The 23,875-nt window shown below is 39.2% G+C and overlaps 1 protein-coding gene across 2 annotated transcripts in view; it reads right to left on the bottom strand.

Moving 5' to 3' along the window:
* Positions 1-23,875, bottom strand: part of NALCN (sodium leak channel, non-selective) — a 246,181-nt gene that overhangs the window by 16,266 nt on the left and 206,040 nt on the right. For both annotated transcript variants that reach the window (XM_087758313.1, XM_087758314.1), the window contains exons 19-35: positions 23,554-23,655; positions 23,047-23,116; positions 21,680-21,771; positions 21,393-21,515; positions 19,021-19,077; positions 18,525-18,645; positions 18,292-18,423; positions 16,339-16,506; positions 15,018-15,122; positions 14,181-14,287; positions 12,298-12,418; positions 12,115-12,213; positions 7,022-7,115; positions 6,378-6,484; positions 5,901-5,975; positions 2,683-2,802; positions 990-1,058 (exon numbers count right to left, since the gene is read on the bottom strand). In XM_087758313.1, coding sequence (XP_087614439.1) covers positions 990-1,058; positions 2,683-2,802; positions 5,901-5,975; positions 6,378-6,484; positions 7,022-7,115; positions 12,115-12,213; positions 12,298-12,418; positions 14,181-14,287; positions 15,018-15,122; positions 16,339-16,506; positions 18,292-18,423; positions 18,525-18,645; positions 19,021-19,077; positions 21,393-21,515; positions 21,680-21,771; positions 23,047-23,116; positions 23,554-23,655 — 1,762 coding nt within the window. The remainder of the gene's footprint in view (positions 1-989; positions 1,059-2,682; positions 2,803-5,900; positions 5,976-6,377; positions 6,485-7,021; positions 7,116-12,114; positions 12,214-12,297; positions 12,419-14,180; positions 14,288-15,017; positions 15,123-16,338; positions 16,507-18,291; positions 18,424-18,524; positions 18,646-19,020; positions 19,078-21,392; positions 21,516-21,679; positions 21,772-23,046; positions 23,117-23,553; positions 23,656-23,875) is intronic.

Below are 23,875 nucleotides of genomic sequence, written 5' to 3'. Positions count from 1 at the left end.
AGCACAAACGAGTAGGTTAAAACCTTGAAAAAACTTCAGAATAGATCAGAAAGCTTTGAAGGCAATCACTTGGCCTGGCTGCATAGGAGAAGCAAGGATTTTTCATTTGACTTCCAAGGCTCTACAGGCTCTGTGTGGTTTGATTGAAGGAACACTTTTTATCTTTACTGAACAAACCCTCTGACTTACTGTTCTTAACCCCAGCAACCCAGTGTAGCAGTCTTTTTATCACATTTACTTTAATATGTCAGACTTCACAGAAAATGTTTGGATAGTCTAAAAAGTTCTACAGCAAGAGAATGCAGAGTGTCACCACTTGTTAAACAAATGTGTTTGGTCTCTGCCTATGCTTATTCTGCCAGCCTACTCTCAATTACACCAGAGCAAATCCAAACACAAAAGAAATGTAAACCTTAGAAGTGACTTGCTTTGTTCCCATCTCAGTGTTTCCAGAAGAATATCTTGGCCCAGTATTTTTTTAAATTGAACATAAATCCTTTACTGTGATAAGACATACATTGTAGAGATACAAGACACAGACCTGCACTCTGGAGGAAGAAACTTCTTTAAGAGAGCACTATCATCACAAGATGAGTGCATCTACCAACACTCCACTAGTCTCGCAGAGAAAATAAATAAATAGCATGCACATCACACCACACTGAAATGGCAAGGACTGAAAGTAGCACAATGTACATTCAGAGTTTCAGAGAGCATTTTTTAAAAGTTGTATGGTGTTGCAGTTGCACTTTTTTTTTTTGCAAAAAAAATGAAGCTTTTCCCGTAACCATAATGTAGTGATATCATACAATATACCTAAAACCCTGACATTTTAAAGACAGCATGTAAAATGGGAGACTGCTGCTTGAAGTCTCTTTTTTAGGATATAAAATGGACCCTTACAGAATGTGCACTAAAGATGCATAGCAACTAGTCCTTTAATCTATACATGAGCACTGCAAAGGTTGTAGTTCCTCATTTATACTTACGTGCTTCCCACAAATTGAGAAAAACCTGAAGACAATGACACATGCCCCCATCATGTATGTGTACGCATTCTGGAACAGAAACACAGAACACTTAATACATTGTCCCCCAGGGACCTCTTGGAAAGATTAGGATAACTGGTCTTTTAATAATATAGGGCAGTCACCATATGAAATAAGAGAAATCATAAACTAGTAGCACCAATATTTCCGTAACAGTGTGTTATGGTTTAACCTCAGTCAGTGACTAAGCACCACACAGCCGCTTGGTCACCCTTCCCCCATCGGGGGGGGATGGGGGAAAGAATAAAAAAAAAAAAGTAAAACCTGTCGGTTGAGATAAAGGCAGTTTAATAGGACAGCAGATGAAGGGGAAATAATTATTATTATTAATAATAATATTGATAAAAGAATATACAAAACAAGCGATGCACAATGCAATTGCTCACCACCCACTGACTGATGCCCAGCCAGTCCCCTAGCAGCGATCAGTGTCCCCTGGCCAACTCCTCCAGTTTATATACTGAGCATGACATCGTACGGTATGGAATAGCCCTCTGGCCAGTCTGGGTCAGCTGTCCTGGCTGTGCTCCCTCCCAGCTTCTTGTGCACCTGGCAGAGCACGGGAAGCTGAAAAGTCCTTCACTAGTATAAACACTACTCAGCAACAACTAAAACATCAGTGTGTTATCAACATTATTCTCATCCTAAATCCAAAACACAGCACTATACCAGCTACTAGGAAAAAAATTACCTCTATTCCAGCCAAAACCGGGACACAGTGGAGCAGTAAGAAACTAACAGAAGATGCTCTACCACTTCAAAAACACTAACGCAACTTCCCCACACATCAAACCAAACCCCCTTCAATCCTCTATTAGCTGAGCTGTAATTATGTCCAGCAGCCCCAGTCTACTTGTCTAGGCAGCTGCTGGCTTACAGAAACTCCTCAGGCTTTCCAAGCCAGTCAGCAGCAGGGAGCAAACTGCGGATGTCAGGGCAAAACAACTAGCCACGGAAGACAGGTTTTCTTCCAAACAGAGTCTGGGGCAGACAAGAGAGAAGCCCCCAGATATTTTAGTGTGGTGACTTCCACAACTTGTGATTGGTGACAAGCATCAACTATTCCTTCTCCTTCCCTCATAAGTAAGGGAACCAGGGGTTTAGCCAACTTTAAAAAAACAGGATGACATGGAGGGAGAGCTGATTTCTCCCCCTTTCCTCCATGCCTTCTTCGATTAAACATAGCCCTTTAATCAAAACCAGTGGTCCAGAATCACTGCTGGGTTTGGGACAGATTGTGCTGTTCAGCAATTTTGAACCTATGCCTTCTTCCAGTCCTCTGTTCCTATCTGGATTTTGTGCATTGCCTCCTACTTCCTTGCTGCTCATGAGACTGCCGTTGGCAAGAGCTCTCCGCCCTCTCAGTTTCCTTCCTTTCCTCACTCACATCCCTTCCAAAGACTTCAGTTTTTTACCAGATTTACAGACTCTATCTCATATCAGACAACATTTGTACTTCATTATTTCCCAAGACAAGGATTGCTTCTTAGCATCAATCTTATTTTGTTTCAGCCATATTTCAGCCTTATTAAACTCCCAAGGGTTTATCTGGATGCATAGCAGTGATCCTACTGCTGGTGCTTAGCAGATAAAATCAAGCTTAATCATTGAAATTGTGTTTTGTCAATCTTACCAGTAAGGCGAAATGAAGTATCACCCATATAACTCCAAGAGATGTCACCAAGAGATCATACCGATTTCTTCTGCTTTGCCAGAAGCCAGAAGGTGACATGGCAATAATCTTCATTGTGACCTACGGATAAAAACATTTTCTCAGTTGTACTGAAGAAATGATTAATTCTTACTATAAGAATTAGTCACCCACTAGACCAGGTTGCTCAGGGCCCCGTCCAACCTGGCCTTGAATGCTGTCAGGGATGGGGCGTCCACAGCCTCTCTGGGCAACCTGTTCCAGTGCCTCACCACCCTCTGAGTAAAGAATTTTTTCCTAACATCTAGTATAAATTTCCCCTCTTTCAGTTTGAAACTGTTCCCCCTTGTCCTATCGCTATCTGCCCTTATAAAGAGTCTCAGCTGACTCTTCATGTCAGCTAACTGTTCCCATGAAGACAAGTTAGGCTGCTAGACCAACTGGATCATATAAGCTTCCGTTAGATGGAGGAAAGCTGGTACTTGTGGAAGACTACAGATGATTGACACGAGGGGATAAGCAGTATTCTGGAACTGTCTCTCTCCATCAGGTATTGAAGGAGTGCAGCTGACCACCTTAGACTGAATGCTTAATGTATAGATTGCTGAGGTGAATGTGGGCTTAAGATTTCTAATAGTTAAGCAAGGTATGAAGTTAGAAAATGACTATATCGATAATGTGTAGCTAAAAGAGGTAGTAGTATCCTATCTAGCTAGCTGTCCATAAGCAGGCTAAAATCACATATGCACATTTGCACTCAAGAATATAATTGTGTTCTGTAGCTCCCATATTTCAAATTAATTAAAAAGCATTCCTATATTGCAAATATTTCTTGCTTTAAGGAATAATCTGTACTCAGCACCATCTGTACTCAGCAGCATATAAGAGAAGAAAGCTAAGAACAGTAAAGGCAGTACATTTCACAATGTTCCTGGTAAAAACCAGGAACCAGCCAAAGTGCTTGACGTTTCCAATACAGGCAATAGGAGTGCAGGCACAAAGCTTAAGAATAAATACTGTTAAGAAATAGTCACAACAGCTAATGGATATCACGGTAGGGTGATGCAGGTAGAGGGGACACCAGAGAGCTTCTCATACACAATTTGTATCAAATCTCCAAGCAAGTCAAGTGTTACTATATAAAGGCTATAAATGTCAGGCATTCGTTATATGATTCTTTCCATCCCACCTTGCAACACTGCCATTTAGCAAGATTCTTTACATTTCTGAAACCTAAACTGTATATAAAGGGACACTAGTTTGACGTAAAAGTCTGATTTTCCAGTTAGTGTTTTGCCGTATAATGTTTTCTCAAGCCTGACTACAAAACGAAGAATATGGTCTCTGAATCTCTAGTTATCATTTGAGGTACCTGAAGGTGTCTTGCCCCACCTCTATCCAGTCAGCTGAGAGACCCTAGAATATTGGAGGTAGATGCATGGGGCTGGCAGGGAAGACACAAGGCATGCAAACATCCCTGCCCTTCTGTAGCAGCGAGTGGAGGTAAGGAGAGATCAGCTACGGTAGCCAAAAAAGCTTTTGATACCTTCAGTTATTTAGGCACCTGAATCTCACCCTACATCTCCCTTGATCACAGTGACAGCTTAAACATCTACCTCACATGTAGAATTTAAACACCTAAGTTCAGGTGTCTATAATCTTAAACTGAATACCACACCATGCAAATAAAAAGATCACATCTCACTTTATTTTTTGATCATCAGCTTGGCAACAAAAGTGAGATCTCCGAATTCTTCCTGTTCTTCTATACCACACATACTGATGTGACCAGTAGGGGTTTAAGACTGAATCATGAGTCCTTAGACTGGACACAGGGACATTAGGTATGTAGAAAGCTTTGGCCTTCCTCATGGACCATATCTGCTAGTGGTAGCAGACCGTGTACATAGCAGACTCCGTAACCAGAGCATGCTGCATTAGCGAAGATCCTGGGCCAGAAGCTGCCTCCTCTGTCCATAAATCGTGTGCACTCACAGTGTGATAGCCTGCCTGTTGAGAAAGTCAACAAATTTTTTTGGCTCTGACAAAGTTCCTTTGAAATTCTAGAAGTGTATTTGTTTCCCCTGGCAGTATAAGAGAAAAAGAAGTATTTCTAAAGACATAGTTACTAGGTAAATTAAAACCTCTTTGAGTATGATAAAAACCAAACTTTTCTGTGTTTGCTCAGTCTCTCAAGAGATATTGATTTATCCTGGGTAGGGATAAAAGAAGCAACAACACGGACATATTCTAGCTACAGCTGCTACAAGGTACTCACTTCATTGTTTATTCATCACTGCTGGCAAAACCTATCACTGGAACATAGGAACTGTCATATTGGATTAGAGCAGTGGGAAACGTAGTCTACTATCCTGTTTCTGATAGTGGTCAGTGTCAGCTATTCAGAGGGGACTGAAAAGAAAAATACTCAACCACAAACTTACAAAAGAATTATGTACTAACCTAACAACAGAGAAAGCATCTTTAACCTCATAAATGTGTGCTTTGTTGCACTAGATATCCTTATACATAAAATATGTAAATATGCTTTTTAAAATGTGTTTAAGTCCTTAGATTTCAATCTTACGAAAACAGGCTAATTACATCTTGCACAGTTGGTTGCAGTGACAATTTTCTCATAGATAGAGAAGCGTTACCACGCAGGATCCAGATCTGTGCAACAAAAGATAGACAATACTGAAATTTGACGTAGCTTATTAAAAGGTATTAAAATGAAATATAGTACTTAAAAAAAACCCCCAAAACCTAGAGAGGTTTGATGATGTCACAGCTACAGAATAGTGGGATTAACACACCCTGTTCCAAAGGACCAGGCAAAATATAAATGGATTGAGCAGAACTTCCATGATACAACACAGACCTTGTGTTGTATGGAGTGAATTTAATCTGAGATTTCTGCAAGAAAAGAGTTCACTGGGTTCACCAAAACACAAGTTGAAATGCTCAGAGTTGAATATATATAAAAGGACACAAAGCTCAAGGTGGTGGAGAAGTATGGATGTAACAAATTAGAAGTTTGTTCCTACAACACGTTTAAAGACAAGTGACATGGACAGCCCCAAATGTACATGTTCAGAAATAAAAACCATAGTGGAGAATGAGACAACATCCTTAAAGCCAAAATAAAATATATACATACTAGTCTTAATCTCAAGAAGTCATAAAATATATTACTTTACCTCAAGGACAAAAATGAAGGTGAAAACAACAGACATTGTTGCTAAAGGAACGGTCACCGGATCTGCAGCATCCCACTAAAATACAAACAAAATCTGTTCATGGAAGAGTAGCTGTTAAACAGAACTAAATGCCTCTTCATTGCCTTAACTTTTCTTGCAGGTTTTGTTAATGAATAGCTTTCACGTTAAAATATAGTCAGACAGGAATGGCATCTTGGTGTATTCTTCTCTCACAGATTTACAGCTTAACTAGAAATTAAAAATAGTGGACCGGACTACAAAAAGGCAGAAATTGACTGAGCTCCACAAGTTACAATTAATCTACAGTGATCTGTGCCAACTGAAATTGCTGTATCTGGAAATCATGTTTCCCTACATTCATCACAGTAATGGCTCAACTGATTGTTAATTGGTGTTAGGAAATGCGCAACACATGCTGTACTACTATAACGAAACGCCTAAAAGAAACACAATTACCTTAACAGATAACAACACAGACTGGGCCAGAACAAGTACAGCAATAGTTCTCTTAAAAAATGGATGCTGAGTTATATCATACATCTTAGCTCTAAAGCCATCGTTATCTGAAAAAGAAAGAGTTTGAGGAGGAGAGTTAATATACACAGTGGTATTTTTCCCCTAGTTCTTGACATATTTTCCATGTTCATTAGTGGCAAAATAATCCTTTACCAGTTTCAAAATACATTTCTAATTTTCTGCTGCAATTTTCCATATCAAATAGGGCTTCTGAACATATAATTTCAAATACTGAACACTAGTGTTGCATGAAGGCTTTGGTACTTGTAGGGCAAGTGCATCATTCAACTGCTGTCAGGTTAATACATTCCATTCATATCATTAACAGCCAACTGCAAATATATTTCATTTAGAAATTCATTTTTTCATTAAGGCTTATCCTAAAACCATCGAAGCGCAACCTTTTTTGGGTTGATTTTAATAGCCTTATGCAGAGATCTGTAGTTGAAGCTGGTTTCCACATTAACCTATGCACAACCTCCTAGTGGCCTCACGATTACAATTTTAATTTGAATCGCAGACTCCTGGGGAATTACGAACACTAGGGCTCAACAACATGAATAAAATCAAAATATCTTTGATACCCGGACGAGGTGGGAGATGAAGAGGTTGTGCTATCTTCAGTCTGCTTTTCAGATCTTCCCATCGTCTCTGATCTACAGTCAGTAAAGCTGTCCCCTTAATAAACAAAGACAAGCATATAAAGCTTTTGCCCCATAAATGCAAGAATAAATGTTCTGTATGTTCTAAATATATATCTATACATTTTGTGCTGTAAACATGAAAATAACATTCTCTTTGGTGCCTGAAATAAAGTTACATGCGCAACTCTCTTTAAATAACACGCTGTTTGGGTAAAGGAGTCAAAGTATCAGCTGGTAGGTACTCAAGAGAATTTCTGGATGCATTAGCTGTGAGTTTCTGGGACTCAACTCAGCAGGCCTAGTTGTTGCTCTTTGTAGCAGCAGCCCAGTGTGGGCAGTGAAACGCTGCAGGAGGTCTTCCATTTGACTGAACATCATTTGCGAGGAAGCACTGTTTTAAAGAGTGGTCGATTTTGTCCAGACTTTGCTGCAGAAAATCCTGCGGCTCGTCGGTGCCACTACAGTTTCTCAGGGAACGAGCCCTCTAGGAGACCGCTGCCACTCTCCACAGCTCTTCTGCTTGGGGTGTAATTGAAATAAAATAATAGCATGCTATGAATCTACAAGGGCTCTCCACAAAGGAAGCACGAGGAGAGGTGGAGGTACACCTTTAGGGTGGGTGGTGGTAGATGGTAATGTGTGTAAGTGTTTTCATCACTTCGGAAGAAACAAGCAAACCTCAACCAGAATTCAACGTTACTTAAAATGACCTTCAAAACAAAATGAGGCCCTTATCACTTCAGAGAACTGTAAAATCTCATGAAAAGATACTGGAGTTACAAAAACAAGTGAGACCTTTTCAAGGTAAATGTCACAAGCCTGTCTCCCAGACACTCGGCTGCTCCCCCAGGCAGCACGGAGCTGCACTGAGTTGGGCGAGGGCTGGCGTGAACTTTGGGGCTCACCTCGGCATTGGCTTGTGTAGGCACTGGAACTGCGGCTGGCTGTGCGACTGATAAGGTCAGGAGAGCTCCCTCTCAGTGGACATAATCTCTTTATGGAGCTGTGTCCCCAAACGGCACCCTGGGAGGAGGTGTCTTCCAACAAGATGCAGACAAAGTGACAGATGTAAGGATGCCTATTACTCGTGTCAGGCCCAGACCGTACCATTTAGAAAAGCTTAAATTAAAAAGCAGCTCATTCACCCAAATGAGCATGCCTGGTTTGTATTCTTGGAGAGCTTTCACTGCAAAGAAGACAAAAGGTGGCAAAAAAAGTGGACCTTTGTAAAATTCAGAAATAGTGATACCAGGTAGCTCTGTTTCTCAGAAACTACCACTTCCACCAGTGGGATCATTGTAAGGGGACCAGGGAGCAGAGCCCCATGAGTGGGACTACTGCTGGAGGAGCTGCGCTTGCATTTGGACTTCAGCTCAAAACTGCCAGATAATATTTGAGTCGATCACATCTTTACTGCCGACTGAACACACGGCACTTGGGAGCTGCAACAAGTGACGTACGGGGGTTGTGAAATGGGGGGTGGTGGAATGCTTTGGGCTACTGCCCTGTTGCTGGGACAGCTGAGGACCCAGCCCAGAGCCCCCTGTGGTACTTCCCAGTCCAACGTCTCTAGGCCTGCAGCTCCAATGGCTCACATGAAATACTACAGCATATCTGAAAATATTTTTTTTTTGTTGTTTAGAAAATTCTTCACTCTCAGGTAAAATAGTTCATTCAGTAATTGTCTAACTCTGACCCTCCTCACCAGCTCCTGGCACTACTCTAACCACGTATCAGCCATGAACTTTCTAAAGCCAACATCTGCTTAAAACACCAACAGCTTGGCCAGTTTTAAGAAGATGCCACTTAACCTCACAGAGTGGACTGTTTTGCTCTCTTCTTTCTGGACTAATTGCCAGCCTTCTGTCTATCTTACCTCACTTTTTTTTTCAGTTCCTGGACACTTCTTCACTCTACTTGAATATTGATTGGGCTGAGATTTTTTTCCCCCAATGCATAATTAACTAACATATTTATCTTTTCAACTCAAATCTGAAAACGTGTTCTCTTCCCTATAGTAAATACAGGAAAAGTAACAGGTATTCAAGAAAAAAGAGAGAAAAACAAACATTACATGCCACCGCAGCTACCTGAGGTTACTAAGAAACAACTGAAGAAGCTGAACCAGACGGCATTATTCAGAATGATTTATGCTGGCTGTATTTTTAGTATCATGTGAATTCTACAGAAATATTGCACGACGTGCCTTTTCAGTGTAATTTATGGGGAACTGTTATTAGTGAGTAGCTTTTCTGATGTTCATACTAATCCTTTCCCTGTATTCAGATATGGAATTGAGGGACTAGAGCATTCATATCTGAAAAAGTGGCTGTAGTTTGAGGAAAACATACAAGCAGAGAACCCCCCCCAAAACGATAAATGTAAAAATCAGATAATTTTCTGAAAATAATGGGAACCCTAATTCAGGCCCTACACCTCAGACTTCCACATTTACACTGGCAGCTCATGCAGGGGCAATCTGGGCTAAAATGAATTGTTTATCTCCTGTGATCACAATCCTTATAAGCCTCATGTTCACACCTTCTAGTTCCCTCTCATTTTGAATCACAGTGAACATAAACAAACTTTTAATTTCCACACGAGTTTGAGATGTCCTGTGTCTGTAGAGCTGCATATGTAAGAGGAGGGAATGAAATATGAATCTGATACACAGTCAAATATAAGTAAGGGCATTTTTCCCCAGTTCATGTTTATATTTTAAACCTCAAAAATAAAAAACTGGCAAAAGATTTATGCTAATATTGTGGGTAAATCACTTCAAAAGTATCCTGTGGGTTGGTTCAGATCACCTTATTCCATAGTCAGCAGTTGACTACACAGGTGAAAAATGAATGAGTTAATGACATCTCACTAATTTGTGAAAGAAATCTCACAAGCTGCCTTTGCAGGAGACAGGCTGACACAGTGAACTTGATCTTGTGAGTGACTCCTATGGAAAGCGTGGGAACTAAGGTTGAAAACACTGGCTAGGAGATTGACAGCTCTTAGTAAGACTGGGCCTATTGTCACAAAAGCATAGCAGAAGTCATACTAGTAAGGGCAAAGATCCAGCTCCTCTGGTGCCTTTTTTTCTATGACAATGGCCAAAAGTAGATGCCTGTAGGTGTAGCAAAGCAACCGAGAGCAGCGAGTGGCTCCTGATGATTCTCAGTTGCCCACAGAGCTGTCTCAGAATTCATGACAGATACATTCAAGACCACAGGCAAAACTAAAGGGGAAATGTACCACTTTCTCACTCCTCACCACCACATGCACCACACGCACCACACTTCAACAGGGTAAAGGAAAGATGTTTGATCAGCCATGCTCAAAAGCTATTTAAGAGCGAACTCTGTAATGTGGTATTTCTTCTTCTTGCCTACACTCGTGCCTACGAACAGGTTTCTGAGGAAATCAACCTGTGTAGAAAGTGCAAAGGGGAATGAAGAAAATTTATATGATAGAAATGCTCAGCTAACATCTCAGTAGAGTTTAAAGAACTATGATGTACATAACAGAAACATATACAGCTAAATACATCATAGCTATAGAAGAAAAATATTAAAATAATTGCATTTCAAATAATATTTTAATTACCTGTAATTTAAATAAAATGACTTAATCTTTTTTTGCAAGACTTGCTGAAAAATATTTTGTATTCATCAGTGTAAGATTGACATATTTGAAGGAAAAGTAATATTACACAGCTGACCAGGAAGGGGCAAAAGCATCTACAAAAATCCAGTGGAATTCTCATATTGGAGAAATGTCAGTTTTATTAATTTACTAGTCAAAATTTAGTGAATAAGAAAATAAATGAATCGCACATTGCTCCTTGATCTCCAGAACAGATGTATTTTAACAAGAATGACTGCACTTCATCTCACCAAAATTACACTGGAGTAACGCAAACATAAAAATACCTTCTGAACAGCAGAGGTTTTAGGCTATTTATTTGGCTCGCAACCTGCTTGACTTCATGACGACTTGCTTGCCCACACTGGACACACAATAGTGTGCTGCTGATCTCCCTTCCAGAAGGAGTCAAGTGGTTTCCCTGAAGGGCAAACTCAACAGTTGCGTTTGCTACAGAGTTCAGGCCAGGGCCATAGTAGGGCCATGGCCAGCACCCAGTTTGTCTTCAGCAATAGCAAACTGGGTTGTCTTGCATCCCCAAGCCCCAGAGCGCGCAATCATCCTTTCCCTCCAGTGCCATGAGTGATAAAAATATCACTCTAGCTAGCTGCAACACAGACATCTCATTATTTTTGGGACTGTGGACTGAAAGATAAAAAAAATTAATGATTATGTCTTGGTGCCACAGGGGCACCACAAGAGGCTCGGAAAAAAAAGTCAGATTAAGGGCTGTGCAGCGTGTATGCGGCAGTCCCATCCAGAGGATGCTATCTTTAACAAGTGTAGACATGAGCTGCTCTGTAACAATTCACCTGGTGACAGGTTTTTCTACTTTTCAGGGTAATCCGCAAAGCCCATGTGAACAACGGTTTCTTCCTAGAACACTAGATACTTTTTTGTTTGAGTGATGGACAATTAATTTTACAATGTAGTCTGCTGTTTGCCAGGAAAAAGCCATGCAGCTTTACTTTGGATCTGAAATACTGCAATAGCAGGGCTCTAACGGGACCCCTTAGTTGTAACACGTGCAAGTGTAACATGTCTTTTTACCTGCCACCGCATGTATGCCTACATCAGACTAAAACAGCAGAATCTGGAGCATCTGTAAACACATTGTGCTTTAGGTTCAATCTCTATATGGCAACATGGCTGCATTGTAAATAAACTTAGACAGCTTTGAAAGGGTGTGTGATGGACTGCTATCATCCTAGGCTTGAGTTTTTTTTGAGTAGCAAATATGGATCAGGTGTGTCTGAAGTCATACTTGCAGGCTTGCAGAATGTAAGATTGGTAAGTCAGTCTTAAAGGCAGTCTTACCAGGTAACGTAGATAGCGTCATATCAGTTTCAGGTTTCTTATAGTCAGTTCTACAGACAATAAACCACCTCACCCAGTACCTTGTTTTCATTGAAATTAGCGATGACAACTCCAACAAAAAGGGTCAGTCCAATCATGCAGCCAAGGAATACAAAAACATGAATGTAGATTCCATGGATCTGAATAGACAAAAATAAGATTAAACATTAAAACAAATCAAAGTATGTGTTGTAGAATTCAAAGACTCTGATGTGTTTCCTTACCGGCCCAACGCGATGAATAATAACATCTCGGACTTCCACCCAGCCTTTTAATGAAAGAACTTCGAACAGGGCCAGCATTGCGTTCCCCACGTTGTCAAAATTAAAATTCCGAGGATTTGCCCTGAAATGCAGTACACAAATAGGTGTAACTTCAGCAATAAAATCGTTCTTTCTATTTGTTACCTTGATTCTTCATAGTCTAACTAACTTTTAAATACCTTGCAAAGCTGGTGTGAAAGCCTTTGAATAACAAAACAATAGCAACAGTAATAAATATGTACAGCACAGTTTTTTTGATCCCTACGCATGTTTCATTTTGTTACTCAGAATCTGATTCACAGTAATAAAGCTTATAACATGTTGCTGCATTTTAGTGGTTTTGTCAATGAAATTAGCAAAATACAGTATTCATCAAAAAATGGATCTGATGGCATTGGCCAGATTCTAAAATAAATTTACCTGAAGGAGACCAGTCTCAAACCCATATAAATGATTCGGTCTCCAAAGTCAGTGAGATCGTTTAGAAAATGTTGTTCCTTATTTCATTATTATTGCGAACTCATGGTCTAAAGCAAAACTTCCTGAGAGGACATCACCTCTTCTTGGCTTTCCTGTATCATATACTCTGACCTTTTGTATTAGTTGAGATTCAAGAGGATGAACATTAAAACTACCCGCTTCGGGCTAGGTTAGCACATTGCTCTGCCTCTACAATCTCAGATAGGTAATCCAAGGAGCCCAATTAATGTTCAAGAATTGACAAGGTAAATAGTTGTATTCCAGAAGAATTGTTAAGTGTTTGGTGCTTCTGAAAATCCAGCCATTGAATGAAAAAGAGAGCTCTCTGATGTAGATATTTCTTTTAAATGTGGTCCTTATACTGACATCCGGCTTTTGAAAATCTGGCCTGACACAGCCAACAGGTGGTATAAATGTCCTTGCAGCAAAATATTTTTCTGCAATAACAAAACATTCCTCAAAGTTTACAGTTATGCTGATTAAGATAGTTTTTGCTTATTTCTGAATCAAGCTGAAGAGGATTGAATTTGCTTAGTCAAGGAAGAATTTGTCTGAAGCATACAGAAACAAAGACTTCTGCAGATGTCAGAGTTTCACTGACTGTTCAAATCACAGCATATTATTTCATTAGTGTAGGATGGCGCTGAATCTACCACTGCTGGTACATTCTTTATCCACGCACATAGTCAATTAAAATAATTGTGGCTGTTTAGCTGATTTTGCAAAATGCCAATGAACTTAAAAGTCTAAACAATTAAAAAGAGGTTTTTTTGCCTGTTCACGTGTTGGGAAATATTAAACGGACTTTATCAGAATACTAACCATAAACATAACATTAGCTCTTAAATAACTTTTATGGCATTACTGCACCAGATAGACCACAAGGATTCCCTGCATGGGAAACAGAAAGAAGTTGCTAGCTGCATGGTTAATGGCCATAGAGGAGAAAGACTGTTTTTAGGCATGACTTGCTCATTGTTTTTTTGTGGGTAGCTGTAGGCAGGCTGATTTAGGTTCTGTTGTTGAGGTATGGCTCTCAGTATGTCTTCATAATAGTACTAATGCACAATTAAGTGATAATCTTGGTTCAAGCCAATAACTGCCACTGTAATAATAAGCACATCTAATTCCTATCTGGGTTCAGTACCTACGGGTATTTTTTTCCATTTTGCTTTACAAATAGAACAGCAAGTTAAGACTGGAAAAGTTTCATATATCTGGCTTTTGACTAAATATACCACAATTTTTACCCTTAATATCATCTGACTTACAATAAAAATCCTCCATCAGTAGTTTAACACTGTGAGATTTAAGCCATAGTCTACATCAAAAGCTGAAAGATAAGCCAATATGTAGCAACTCACCAGACTCGTGGCACCCAAAATCCAGGCTTTTTCTCTCCAGGTCTTAGCTTTAAGTTGAGATTTTTGGAAACACTTACATTTATTCTGAAGATGCCATGACAATCTTCCTATAGTGAAATAAACCACAGCCTGAGATTAAATAATGGCCTGTGAGAGATGCCAAAATGCCAGTAGAGACAGCACACTTGCTATGATGGGGAAGCAATGTAAACACAAATGAAGGGTTATTTACAGGTCTGGGATTAATAGTCATGGACCTTTATCCAAATGAAAAATGCATCTTGGGAAGAATTCAAAAAACCCTTCTTCCATGACTGAGAGTGCTTTTCATTTTGCAAGCCCATCTAGCTGTTCACCTCTTTCCTAAAGACCATTGCTCTCTTTAGGTGATGATATTTCTCCAAACGGAGTAAGACAGACAGCTAACTTTCTTCATGTAACCTACATAACATTCCCAGTGCTTTTGACCTCTAGCAGCCTAACGTCCTTTTTAGCTGCTGACCTATGAATGCAAAGGTGTCATTTTCTGTGGTTAATTCCATCTGACATCCAGTCCTTTGCAGATAATATGGCACAAATTTGACAGCTTTTTTAGACAGTCCCCAATATCTGGACTTGCTTTACTTTTTTACATGAAAACCCAGCCTTGCCCTCATTCACTCACTCCTTCATCACCTCCATCATCCTGCTTCTGAACAAAAGAGTGCCCAAGATCTCCATCTCTCAGTTGATAGCTCTGATTGCCACTTGCTTGATAGCTCTGGGGCCACTTGCTTTCCCCAGCAGGCAGAAATGGCACAGCATACTGTTATTTTGAAGCAGGAAAGCAGTTCTTACCCTAGAGATGATGTGCGGATCATTGCATTTAGCCAGTTTCCCAGCAAACAGCTGCACTCCAAAGCTTGCGAAAACAAGCATTAATGTCAGCAAAAGGATAGAAACCTGTAAAGATGAAGTTAGACTTGTCAAGCTCTCCTCCTGCAGACTTGAGAAAAGGGGTCATATCCTTCCATGAACTGCAGGGAGGATTGTTTTGTTGCATACACCTGGAGATAAGGCTTTCATGACCAACGTGTTCCTTTAAGTTCTGATCCAGTAACCAGGTGCTGTGTTATTATTAATATTATTATTATTAACATAGCATCCAAGAATTGCAGATAAGGATCAAAGCTTTTTTGCACTCAGCGTACAACCTTGCTAAATTCTGCATACATAAGAACTGCCATCCACTTTAAAGAAAACTCTTCAAGTACTTAAAGATGTGCTGTTTCTGTTTGCTGAATCAGGCTCTACTAATTAATCTGAGTAAGCCATTGTTAGATATTTAAATCCAGGATAGCTACAATAAAGATATGCATGAGTAAATTATGATGTAAATATCTTTAATAAGATACAGTAGCTATGAAATGCTAACTAGCTTTATACTTTTTGTCCTTGTCCTACTACTGTCTGCAAATATTTTGTAGCTTAGCTTTTTATAACAACGTGACAGAATTCTGTTCAGGAATAAAATGTCTGTTGTTTAGGGTGACACATATCACTTAGGGAAAGTTGGGTCCCAAGACAATAGATTAGGTTCCGATCAAGCAATCACAGACTCCTTTATTACTGTTACTGTTACTATTATTACTATTATTACTACTATTATTACTACTACTACAACTGCATAATCATGATCATAAGAATAACAACAATGACATAACAATGAGATCCAGATCTGTGATGAACAACTGCATTGTCACTGGTTGCCTCTCAAAAAACTTGGGAGGTAGAGACCTTCAGCTCGGAAACCAGGTTTACTTTTAATCTTGCAGAGCTGCCATACCCTACTTCTCATCTTCCTTCCCCAACTAGAACTGTGAATAGGGGTAGATTTTATTTCAGTAGTCCTCCTATGTAATTATGTATATATATGGAATGAATAATATAATTTATAAAAGAATTATTACAGCAGGTTTATTCAGTATAAAAGTCAATGAGTTAGTTACTTATATTCCTAATTTTTAACCTGTCCTGTGGTCATCTGCAGTGATAGCTACAATGAAAAGTAAACAAACAATGGAGAAAAGATTAGAAAACAAACCTTAGAGCAAAACAGTATCTTATTACTCCTCCATATCTTCTTTTTAACAACAAGAACAAAATAATTGGCACATACCAAAAAGATTTCCTTAAAGCCACTAAACAGTTCTCGCACCACTTTCCTCATCTGAGGGACCAGTTTGAAAATTCGAAGAGGTCGGAGGCAGCGGAGTACCATTAAGAGCTGAGCTCCCGATTTGGCAGGGACGTTCTGAGGCATCCAGCACAGGAATATCAAACTTACCTTGAGGAGACAGAGCAGAAAAAGGCAAAGAAGGATGAGGTTTACAACACCTTACTTGACATAGACACAGCACAGAAGATCAATAAACACTTCTCTTCCTTAAAATTAAAGGGAAGATTAAGGCAAAAAAAGCCTAATTTAGAAAAAGGACTTGGATTACTGTGCCCTGGCTGACTGTCCTACCTAATGGGCATCAGCTTCAGCCTCTGTCTTCCCCTTTGACTCAAAATCTATTATTTTATTCGTTTCAGCAGATGGAACAGTTCCAAAAGAAGAAATCAAATTGGCTGATTCAGAGCAGGGAAACGAACTATCTTCTTGGAGTGGGCAGCATCACCTCTTCCCCCCCTTCTCATTTCAAACAGATTCTATCCTGAAACTGAGATATCCTCACCTGGAAAGTCTGTTAACAGTTTCCTCTCCAGTTTTTCCTACCACTTTGTTACAGGCATAAGTAGTTTTGTCACTGCGTGGTTTTACCACACAAATATTATGCATTCGAAAGTGTTTTCAAGCAGCATAGCTGGGTCTTGTAGCCTGAACAATCTCTGACAGATGGTTATTGATTATAAAGTCTGTTAATTACTTCTTACTTTTTAAAACGTATTTATAAAGCCAATGTTGTTATAGGGGGACAGAGGTGGGAGTGCACAAAAAATGGAGGATCAAGCTGATACCACCAACGATTTAAAACATAATATAATTAGTTAAAAACAACAGTGTTAAAAGACAGGTACCCCACCAGAACAAAAAGATTTGCCAGTGCTTCTGACTTTCTTTCATATTCTTTTAAGACCACCACAGGCACATTTGGAATATCCAAGCTACACCACCTAAATTTTCCTTCAGAGAAGCAGAGGGATTCAGAGGGATTTCAAGAAACTAATGCACATACTGATTATGCATACTACAGTAGGAGTTTTGTATAAGTATGCATATTTTTATTTATGCTAACAATGGAATCTTTGATACAAATTGATCGTGACAAATTTTATGCAGCACATCTGTCTGGTGGATTAATCTCTGAAAGATTTAATCTAAACCCATCAAAGCCACTTCGCTTAGTAATTTCTTCAGTTAGAAAATATTTCATACTGTATTATACCGAGTACTGGTTTTGACACATTCTGTGGTGTTTATTGGCATACATGAAGGAGAAATGGACCCCCTTCTCTTGGATTTGAATGGAATGGAAGAAATTTCCGGGGGACAAAGAAAGCAGTAGAACAATTTTTTCCTGAGAACCACCACTGATAGGTATGGAATACAGAAAGATGCTGCTTTGCTTTCTCTCTGCTATAGCAACACCAGCAACAAGGATATGCCCTTCTGTGAAATGCTAGAGGCTTTTGAAACACCTTCTATAAAGCAGGAGAACTATTGAGAGAGGAGGAAGCAATGAGTGGCTAAGAAATAGATAAAATATAGATTCTCTTGCATAAAAATGCTGAAGCAAGGTCAGAGATCTCAAGCTTTGGAATGAAATCAGGTCTGATACTTAAAGCATATCAACAAATAAATGATTAAAAGGGGTCACACAATAGCCCTACGCTAAACTGCCAGGTGCTTATCACATGTCACTGTATTTTTAGATGTCTAAACAAGTATTTGTACACATAACTAACAGGACTGCACATGAAAACAGTAGTGTTTGAACACAAATTACACTACTGCATTTGCACCAGGGTGTAGAGCCAAACTTTTTAACATTACCAAACACTTCTATATCCAAAGATATCGAAATGAGGGACGCTACAGAAATCTCCCATAAATATAAAAACTTACAAGATATATAAATATGTCCATAACTCCTCCAAAGTCCCTAATGACAGCTGTTGGCGTAAAAAACAAGCCATCTGCCATAATCTTCAGATTAAGCTCAATGCTCATGAATATTACAAAAACATATTCAGCAATCTGAAAATCAAAGCAGAGAACAGTCATAATTTAGGAATAGGCAGTGGAGAAAAACAAGGTGACTGTGCTTCATTAACTGTAAAATGATTCCGTGACAGTACCTGGAGTGTTGGAGCATGCATAACTCTTCTAAAGGGGGATTCAAACATCATGGAAATGCAGGAGCATATAGTAACAATGATCATGACCCAGTCCAGGTACGTAACCAAACCCAGTAAGTCACTGTGAACAATACATAAGGATAACCATTACAGAAATGCCAAGAGTGCTATGTCACTTGTATTGTGTCTACACCACAGTTAAGTGCTTTCCTATGAAAAATAAATTAAGCTGAGGAGTGTCAAAGATTTAAATATTTCAGAAATGAGTAGTAAAACTAGGGAAGTTACATGCAAGTGAAGAAGAAAAGTCTGATAAAAAAATCTTCTTCCTATTCATCCTCCTCCCCAGAAAACTCCATGGAAACAGAAACCTTTTTGGGGAAAAAAAAGAAATACACATGTGCATGCACACATACACACATACATGCATGTGTGTGCTCACACACTTATACTGCAGGCTTATTCGATCAAGCAAAGTTACTTTTGCAGTGCTTACTAAAGCTGATGGTATTTGGTATTTTTCACAGCTCCAGTAACAGGATCTGTTTTAGAACTATAAAAAGAAGAAAAGATACAGTCATTTACATTTTATTTTAGTCAGTATTATAATTATACCATGCATCCATCACCTCAAAGTAATTTATATCCAAAATCAAGGCTACATTTTATCTTGGCTTAATTTTAAATATCTGTATAAGTTTCATTTTATTCTATGCAATTTTAGTCTTATTATCAACACAGCTAGTGTCACTTTAATTCACGGCCTATCTGTAATTCCTCTAACGATTCTTTAAACTGCTAGGTTTTTGGGTCTTGCTTTTGTAAGCAAGGACTTAATTTTCTGTTTTGCTTGGGGATGGGGAGGATAACCTGCTACTGAATTTTATGTTCCAAAGTGCTTCCTCAGGAGTTCTTTCCTTTTACTTCAAAACCTCTTGGACCATATCCTCAGTTGACACAAAAAAATCTTTCCAGAAGTCCTATTTCTTTTATTACTTCAATCATTTTCTGACGAATGTTTCTAGATTCTCCATATCTGAATTTTCCTATGAAATTGCTGTGCTTCACCTACCATATCCAAACACCCATTAGGCAGCCAGAGAGAGGGAGTAATAAGCACATATCTAGGTGGCATGAGTTAAGTTCTTGCTCCAGCAAGTATTTAGCCTTTCTATAGAAAGCTGAATGGCTTCAGCAGGAGAAGCTACAAGAATCCTATCCAAGAAGCCTCCCCTGCCCCACTGGTTAGGGGCATTTTTCACTTGTCTTTCAAATCCTTGTAGCAAATCATGCCAAGACAGGATCTGCACTGAGGTATCCTATATTCCATGTGAGGGCTCTAGCCACTGGGATGTGAAATTGCCATCACTTCCTCGCTAAGCTTAAAGTGAAAAATGGACTGACCTGACTTGAGATATTACTACCAGAAGAGATTTCATGGTTATGAGTTACAAGAACCCAAGATGCACACAAGGAGAACAAGAGGCATCTTCCACAGGCCAGGTTCACCACTTACACCAGTCAGTATACAGAATATACTGGTTTTGGTGCCTTCCCACTGAACCCACTGACTTTTGCATCTTCTTAAGCTCAAACCTCTTCCCCACATTGTATACATTGGCATTCCTCAGCCTTTTTTACTAGAAGAAAATATGTATCCTACCGGTTTGAGAAAGATATCTAGAATACCTTACTTGGCAAGCGGGGTGGGACAATGAATAAAGTAGGTAGGATTTAAATAAATGAAAAAATGACTGTTTAACAAAATCAGTTCACTCTTATAATTGCAAACATTTTAATTAAACTGTTGATAATACCCTGTTACCCTCGAGCTCTCCAAAATGCTAAGAGGCACTGACATGTATTTGATAAGTGGACTGGAATGCATGTTTGTGTGTTTTGTTCTGCTGTTTTAATCTGCAACTGCTTCACGGACCAGCGAACTGCAATCAAGTTACAGTTGCATAGAAAAGTAGGCACCTAACTCAAGGTCGTGCTTCTACAGAGGTGGCAGAACACTTAAATATGGGTATTGTAAAACTGAGTATCTAACCTTCCTGTTCTACCTAGAAGTAATTTGTTGAAGGGCACAGAGAAAATCAACAGTAAAGCAGGTGCTGAAACCAGGCCTTCCAAGTGCCAAGCTCATAGCCTTGAGCTATCTTCTGTCTTGAGCTATCTTCTGTCTTATGCTGGCTGTTTGCAAGGTGACATGCACTCCAAAATTAGGGTGCCAGCCATAGACAGAGGTTTAAAAGAAGAGCTGTAAGATGATTTTATATCAAGCTGCTTGTACATAGATCTGTATCTGCCACACTTGCATATGCCTACAGTTTACTTAGAGTCTTCCTGGTTTTCACCTAGTCTCAGCTTTTCTCCTTTTATCTCCCACAGCTGAACACCTCCCCATCCCATTCTGGGTCTCTAATTACAGGCTAAGCAGTCTTCGGGTGAGCATAGGTCGGATTCATTTCTCTTCACCTTTTTCTATTCTTTGAGTAACTGTTGGTGTATAAAGACTTCCTGCCTTATGATGAGGAATAGGAAGGGAATAGCAAGCTGATTTCCCAAGGTCTAAAACTGGGTGTATAAAAGATTACCCTTTCCTCTCAGTTCATGCCTGCAGTTTCCCCACAGCCTTGTCCCATCTCAGCATCACAGACTGCTCAAACATGTCTGCCCTTACACAGCATTTTATTGCTTCCTTTCTTCCAACAGCAAGGCTATACCATAGGCAACTGACTGCCAGCTTGTGTGGTGACCACATTATATGCAGTTTTCCTTTCAAAATAAAAGTTAGACCTAGATTTCTGAGGACATGAAAGTACGCACTTGTTGAAACCAGTTGTTGATACGGAATAAACTTACGCATTAAAGCGAGCTCGTACCACCACTCGGCAGAAATTCCTGAATCGGTGCTCACGACCAACTATGAAAAGTGGTTTATCAAAATATGGATGATTCTCTCGCAGCTCCTCTTCCTGGACTTTCCTTTTGAAAGACAGAATGTAAATTATTAAGTGATATGCATTATACCTGGCAAAAATATCCCTTATACTTCGTTCTTTTTTCATCATGACTCTCAATACTTTTTACTTCATACAGAGAATACTTAATACAGGAAAGTGTGCACTCAGATTTTGATTTTTAAATACCTTTTCATTTCAGCTTGTTCTTTTTTTTCTTGGATCATCTTTATCTCACTGTCTTCTCTCTGTGCATTTCTGTATCTCACTGTGTTGGAGTGCTAGAAGCAAAATGATTTCTTTTAAATGAGGTCTGTGGGTTGTTGTTTTTTAATGTTTCAGATGAAAGCAAGATACGGTATTTTACATAGAAAGATTCAAATGAAAAATCTTTATTTCCAAATGCACTGCACATCAACTCAGTCAAGCATATTGTACAGTATTTTCTATCTACGGCACAAGGCTGCTTATTTTCATCAAGGTTAATTTCAGTTTTAATTTCATGCGTGAAGTCCCATCTAATGTAACTTTTAACTTTAAAAGCAAAGGTCTTGTAAGCTCAGCAGATCTCTCTGAACTGGAATGAATACCATCAAAGTTACTAAGGGCAAAGACTGGGAAAGAAAAGGCTTTAGACACCCTTTCAGCTTCTCAAGCCTGCTGCATGTGCTGCCAGGCAGCAAGTTGTGCAGAACACACAGTTAGCGAGTACAGAGCGCAGAGAGAGGGGAGAGGGAGGGAGGACGGTTGCCTGAGCTCATCCAGTGGAGGGTACAGTCAGTATTACTATTCAGAGTTAAGTGAGTCTTTGGAGCACTCCTGGAGGGGAAATGCTGGGTGTTACCCTTACTATTGGACACAAGCGAAGCCACATTTGGTTTAAAAGATTAGTAACCTACAGTTGCTTTCTACCACCATGCAGAATAATTCATTAATTACTTCTTATGCAGTTGTTTCTAAGTATGAAGCACATCTAGAAAATGACTATCATAGTTTGGAAACGAAGGGACTAATATCACCCCCTGAATTTTCATAGTCACAGAGATCCACAAAATATCATTATGAATTTGCAGAAGTGAAAATGCACTTAACTGCATGAAACTATATCACAGTGAAATCTGTGATTACTGTTCTCCCTTTTAGATTTTGTCCTTTTGTCTGACAGTTCTTGTGTTTGAAAAATATTGTTAAACTTCCATCGGAAATTTTGAAGTGCTGTTTTGCCAGCCTGAGTGATTTCTGTAATTCCAGAGTAAGGCTTTTTAAGATGTCCTGGGTAGCAATTGTTGTATTCCTAATGTAGTGTCTACAGCTTCAGTGAATCTGTCTCAGCAAGTGTTTCAAAATCAGTAAGTCTATCACTGAAATAACCATGTCAATTGTTTGGAAGATAATTCTAATGCAATTACAGTATTTGTTTTATGATTTCCTTTCAAAAGACAAATTGTAAACAAGATCATAGATAGACATTAGTCTTACACAAGCGTTTATTATATAGTACATATTCTTATTTCTTATATTCTCAAATTGAAACAATCATTTCTATGAGGACTTACATCTTGAGTCAACGTTTCAAGAGATTTTCCTCTACTGATTCGCTGGCTGTTGGAACCATGTCTCAGTGACCTGAAACAATCATAATCAATTTAACGATACATCTCAAGATGAAATTTTGACCTTTATAGGATGGCCATTATAAAGCACTGCTCTCCAGCACCCAATATCTCAAATTCTTATCATTTTTCTCTCACTAACATCAGAAGCTTATAAGTTCTTCAATTGTTTTCAATCCGGTCTAACATAAGCCAATTTCTTTCCTTCTGATCTTTAAATTGATAGCTTTGTAGTTGGCGAAGGAAATGACATTTGAAATAAAAAGGCATTTTTTCCATTTATACAGTACAATGAATTTCATTATGGTTACAATGAAGAATGTAGAATTCAGTTCTTTGTACAAGTAAGTCATTTCAGTTTTTCACACGTTAGGTATTGCTCAAATGTAATTCTTTGCATCACCTTTATTTTAAGAATATTTTTAAACCACCTTTTCTGTCTGTGTTTACCTGCGTTCTTGTCGTATATGATGCTGGACACTAAGTATTGACCTTTCCTTTGCAGGCTGCCCCTCAAAGGATCCACTCAGCATGCGTTGTCTAGTACAGGCCCTACAAAGAAATATAATGATACAGAGTTTTCAGTATAAATGATATTTTCTGAGGTAGCGTGTTCAGATAAGTTCGCTTGGCCTTCTGGGAAGCAAGTGCACAGTGTAACAAACAATAACAATAAAACAGCAATGGACTTTCCATGAAAACATGGTATGTCCAAGGCAACGGTTCCCACTCTGCAACATAACCGGTCATCTGATGAACTTTCTCTGTGCCT

Source organism: Nipponia nippon, unplaced genomic scaffold (genome assembly GCF_047370975.1).
Source record: "Nipponia nippon isolate SJK-2023a ecotype South Korea unplaced genomic scaffold, ASM4737097v1 scaffold_2, whole genome shotgun sequence".
Lineage (NCBI taxonomy): Eukaryota > Metazoa > Chordata > Aves > Pelecaniformes > Threskiornithidae > Nipponia > Nipponia nippon.
This window is presented reverse-complemented; position numbering and strand designations above follow the sequence as displayed.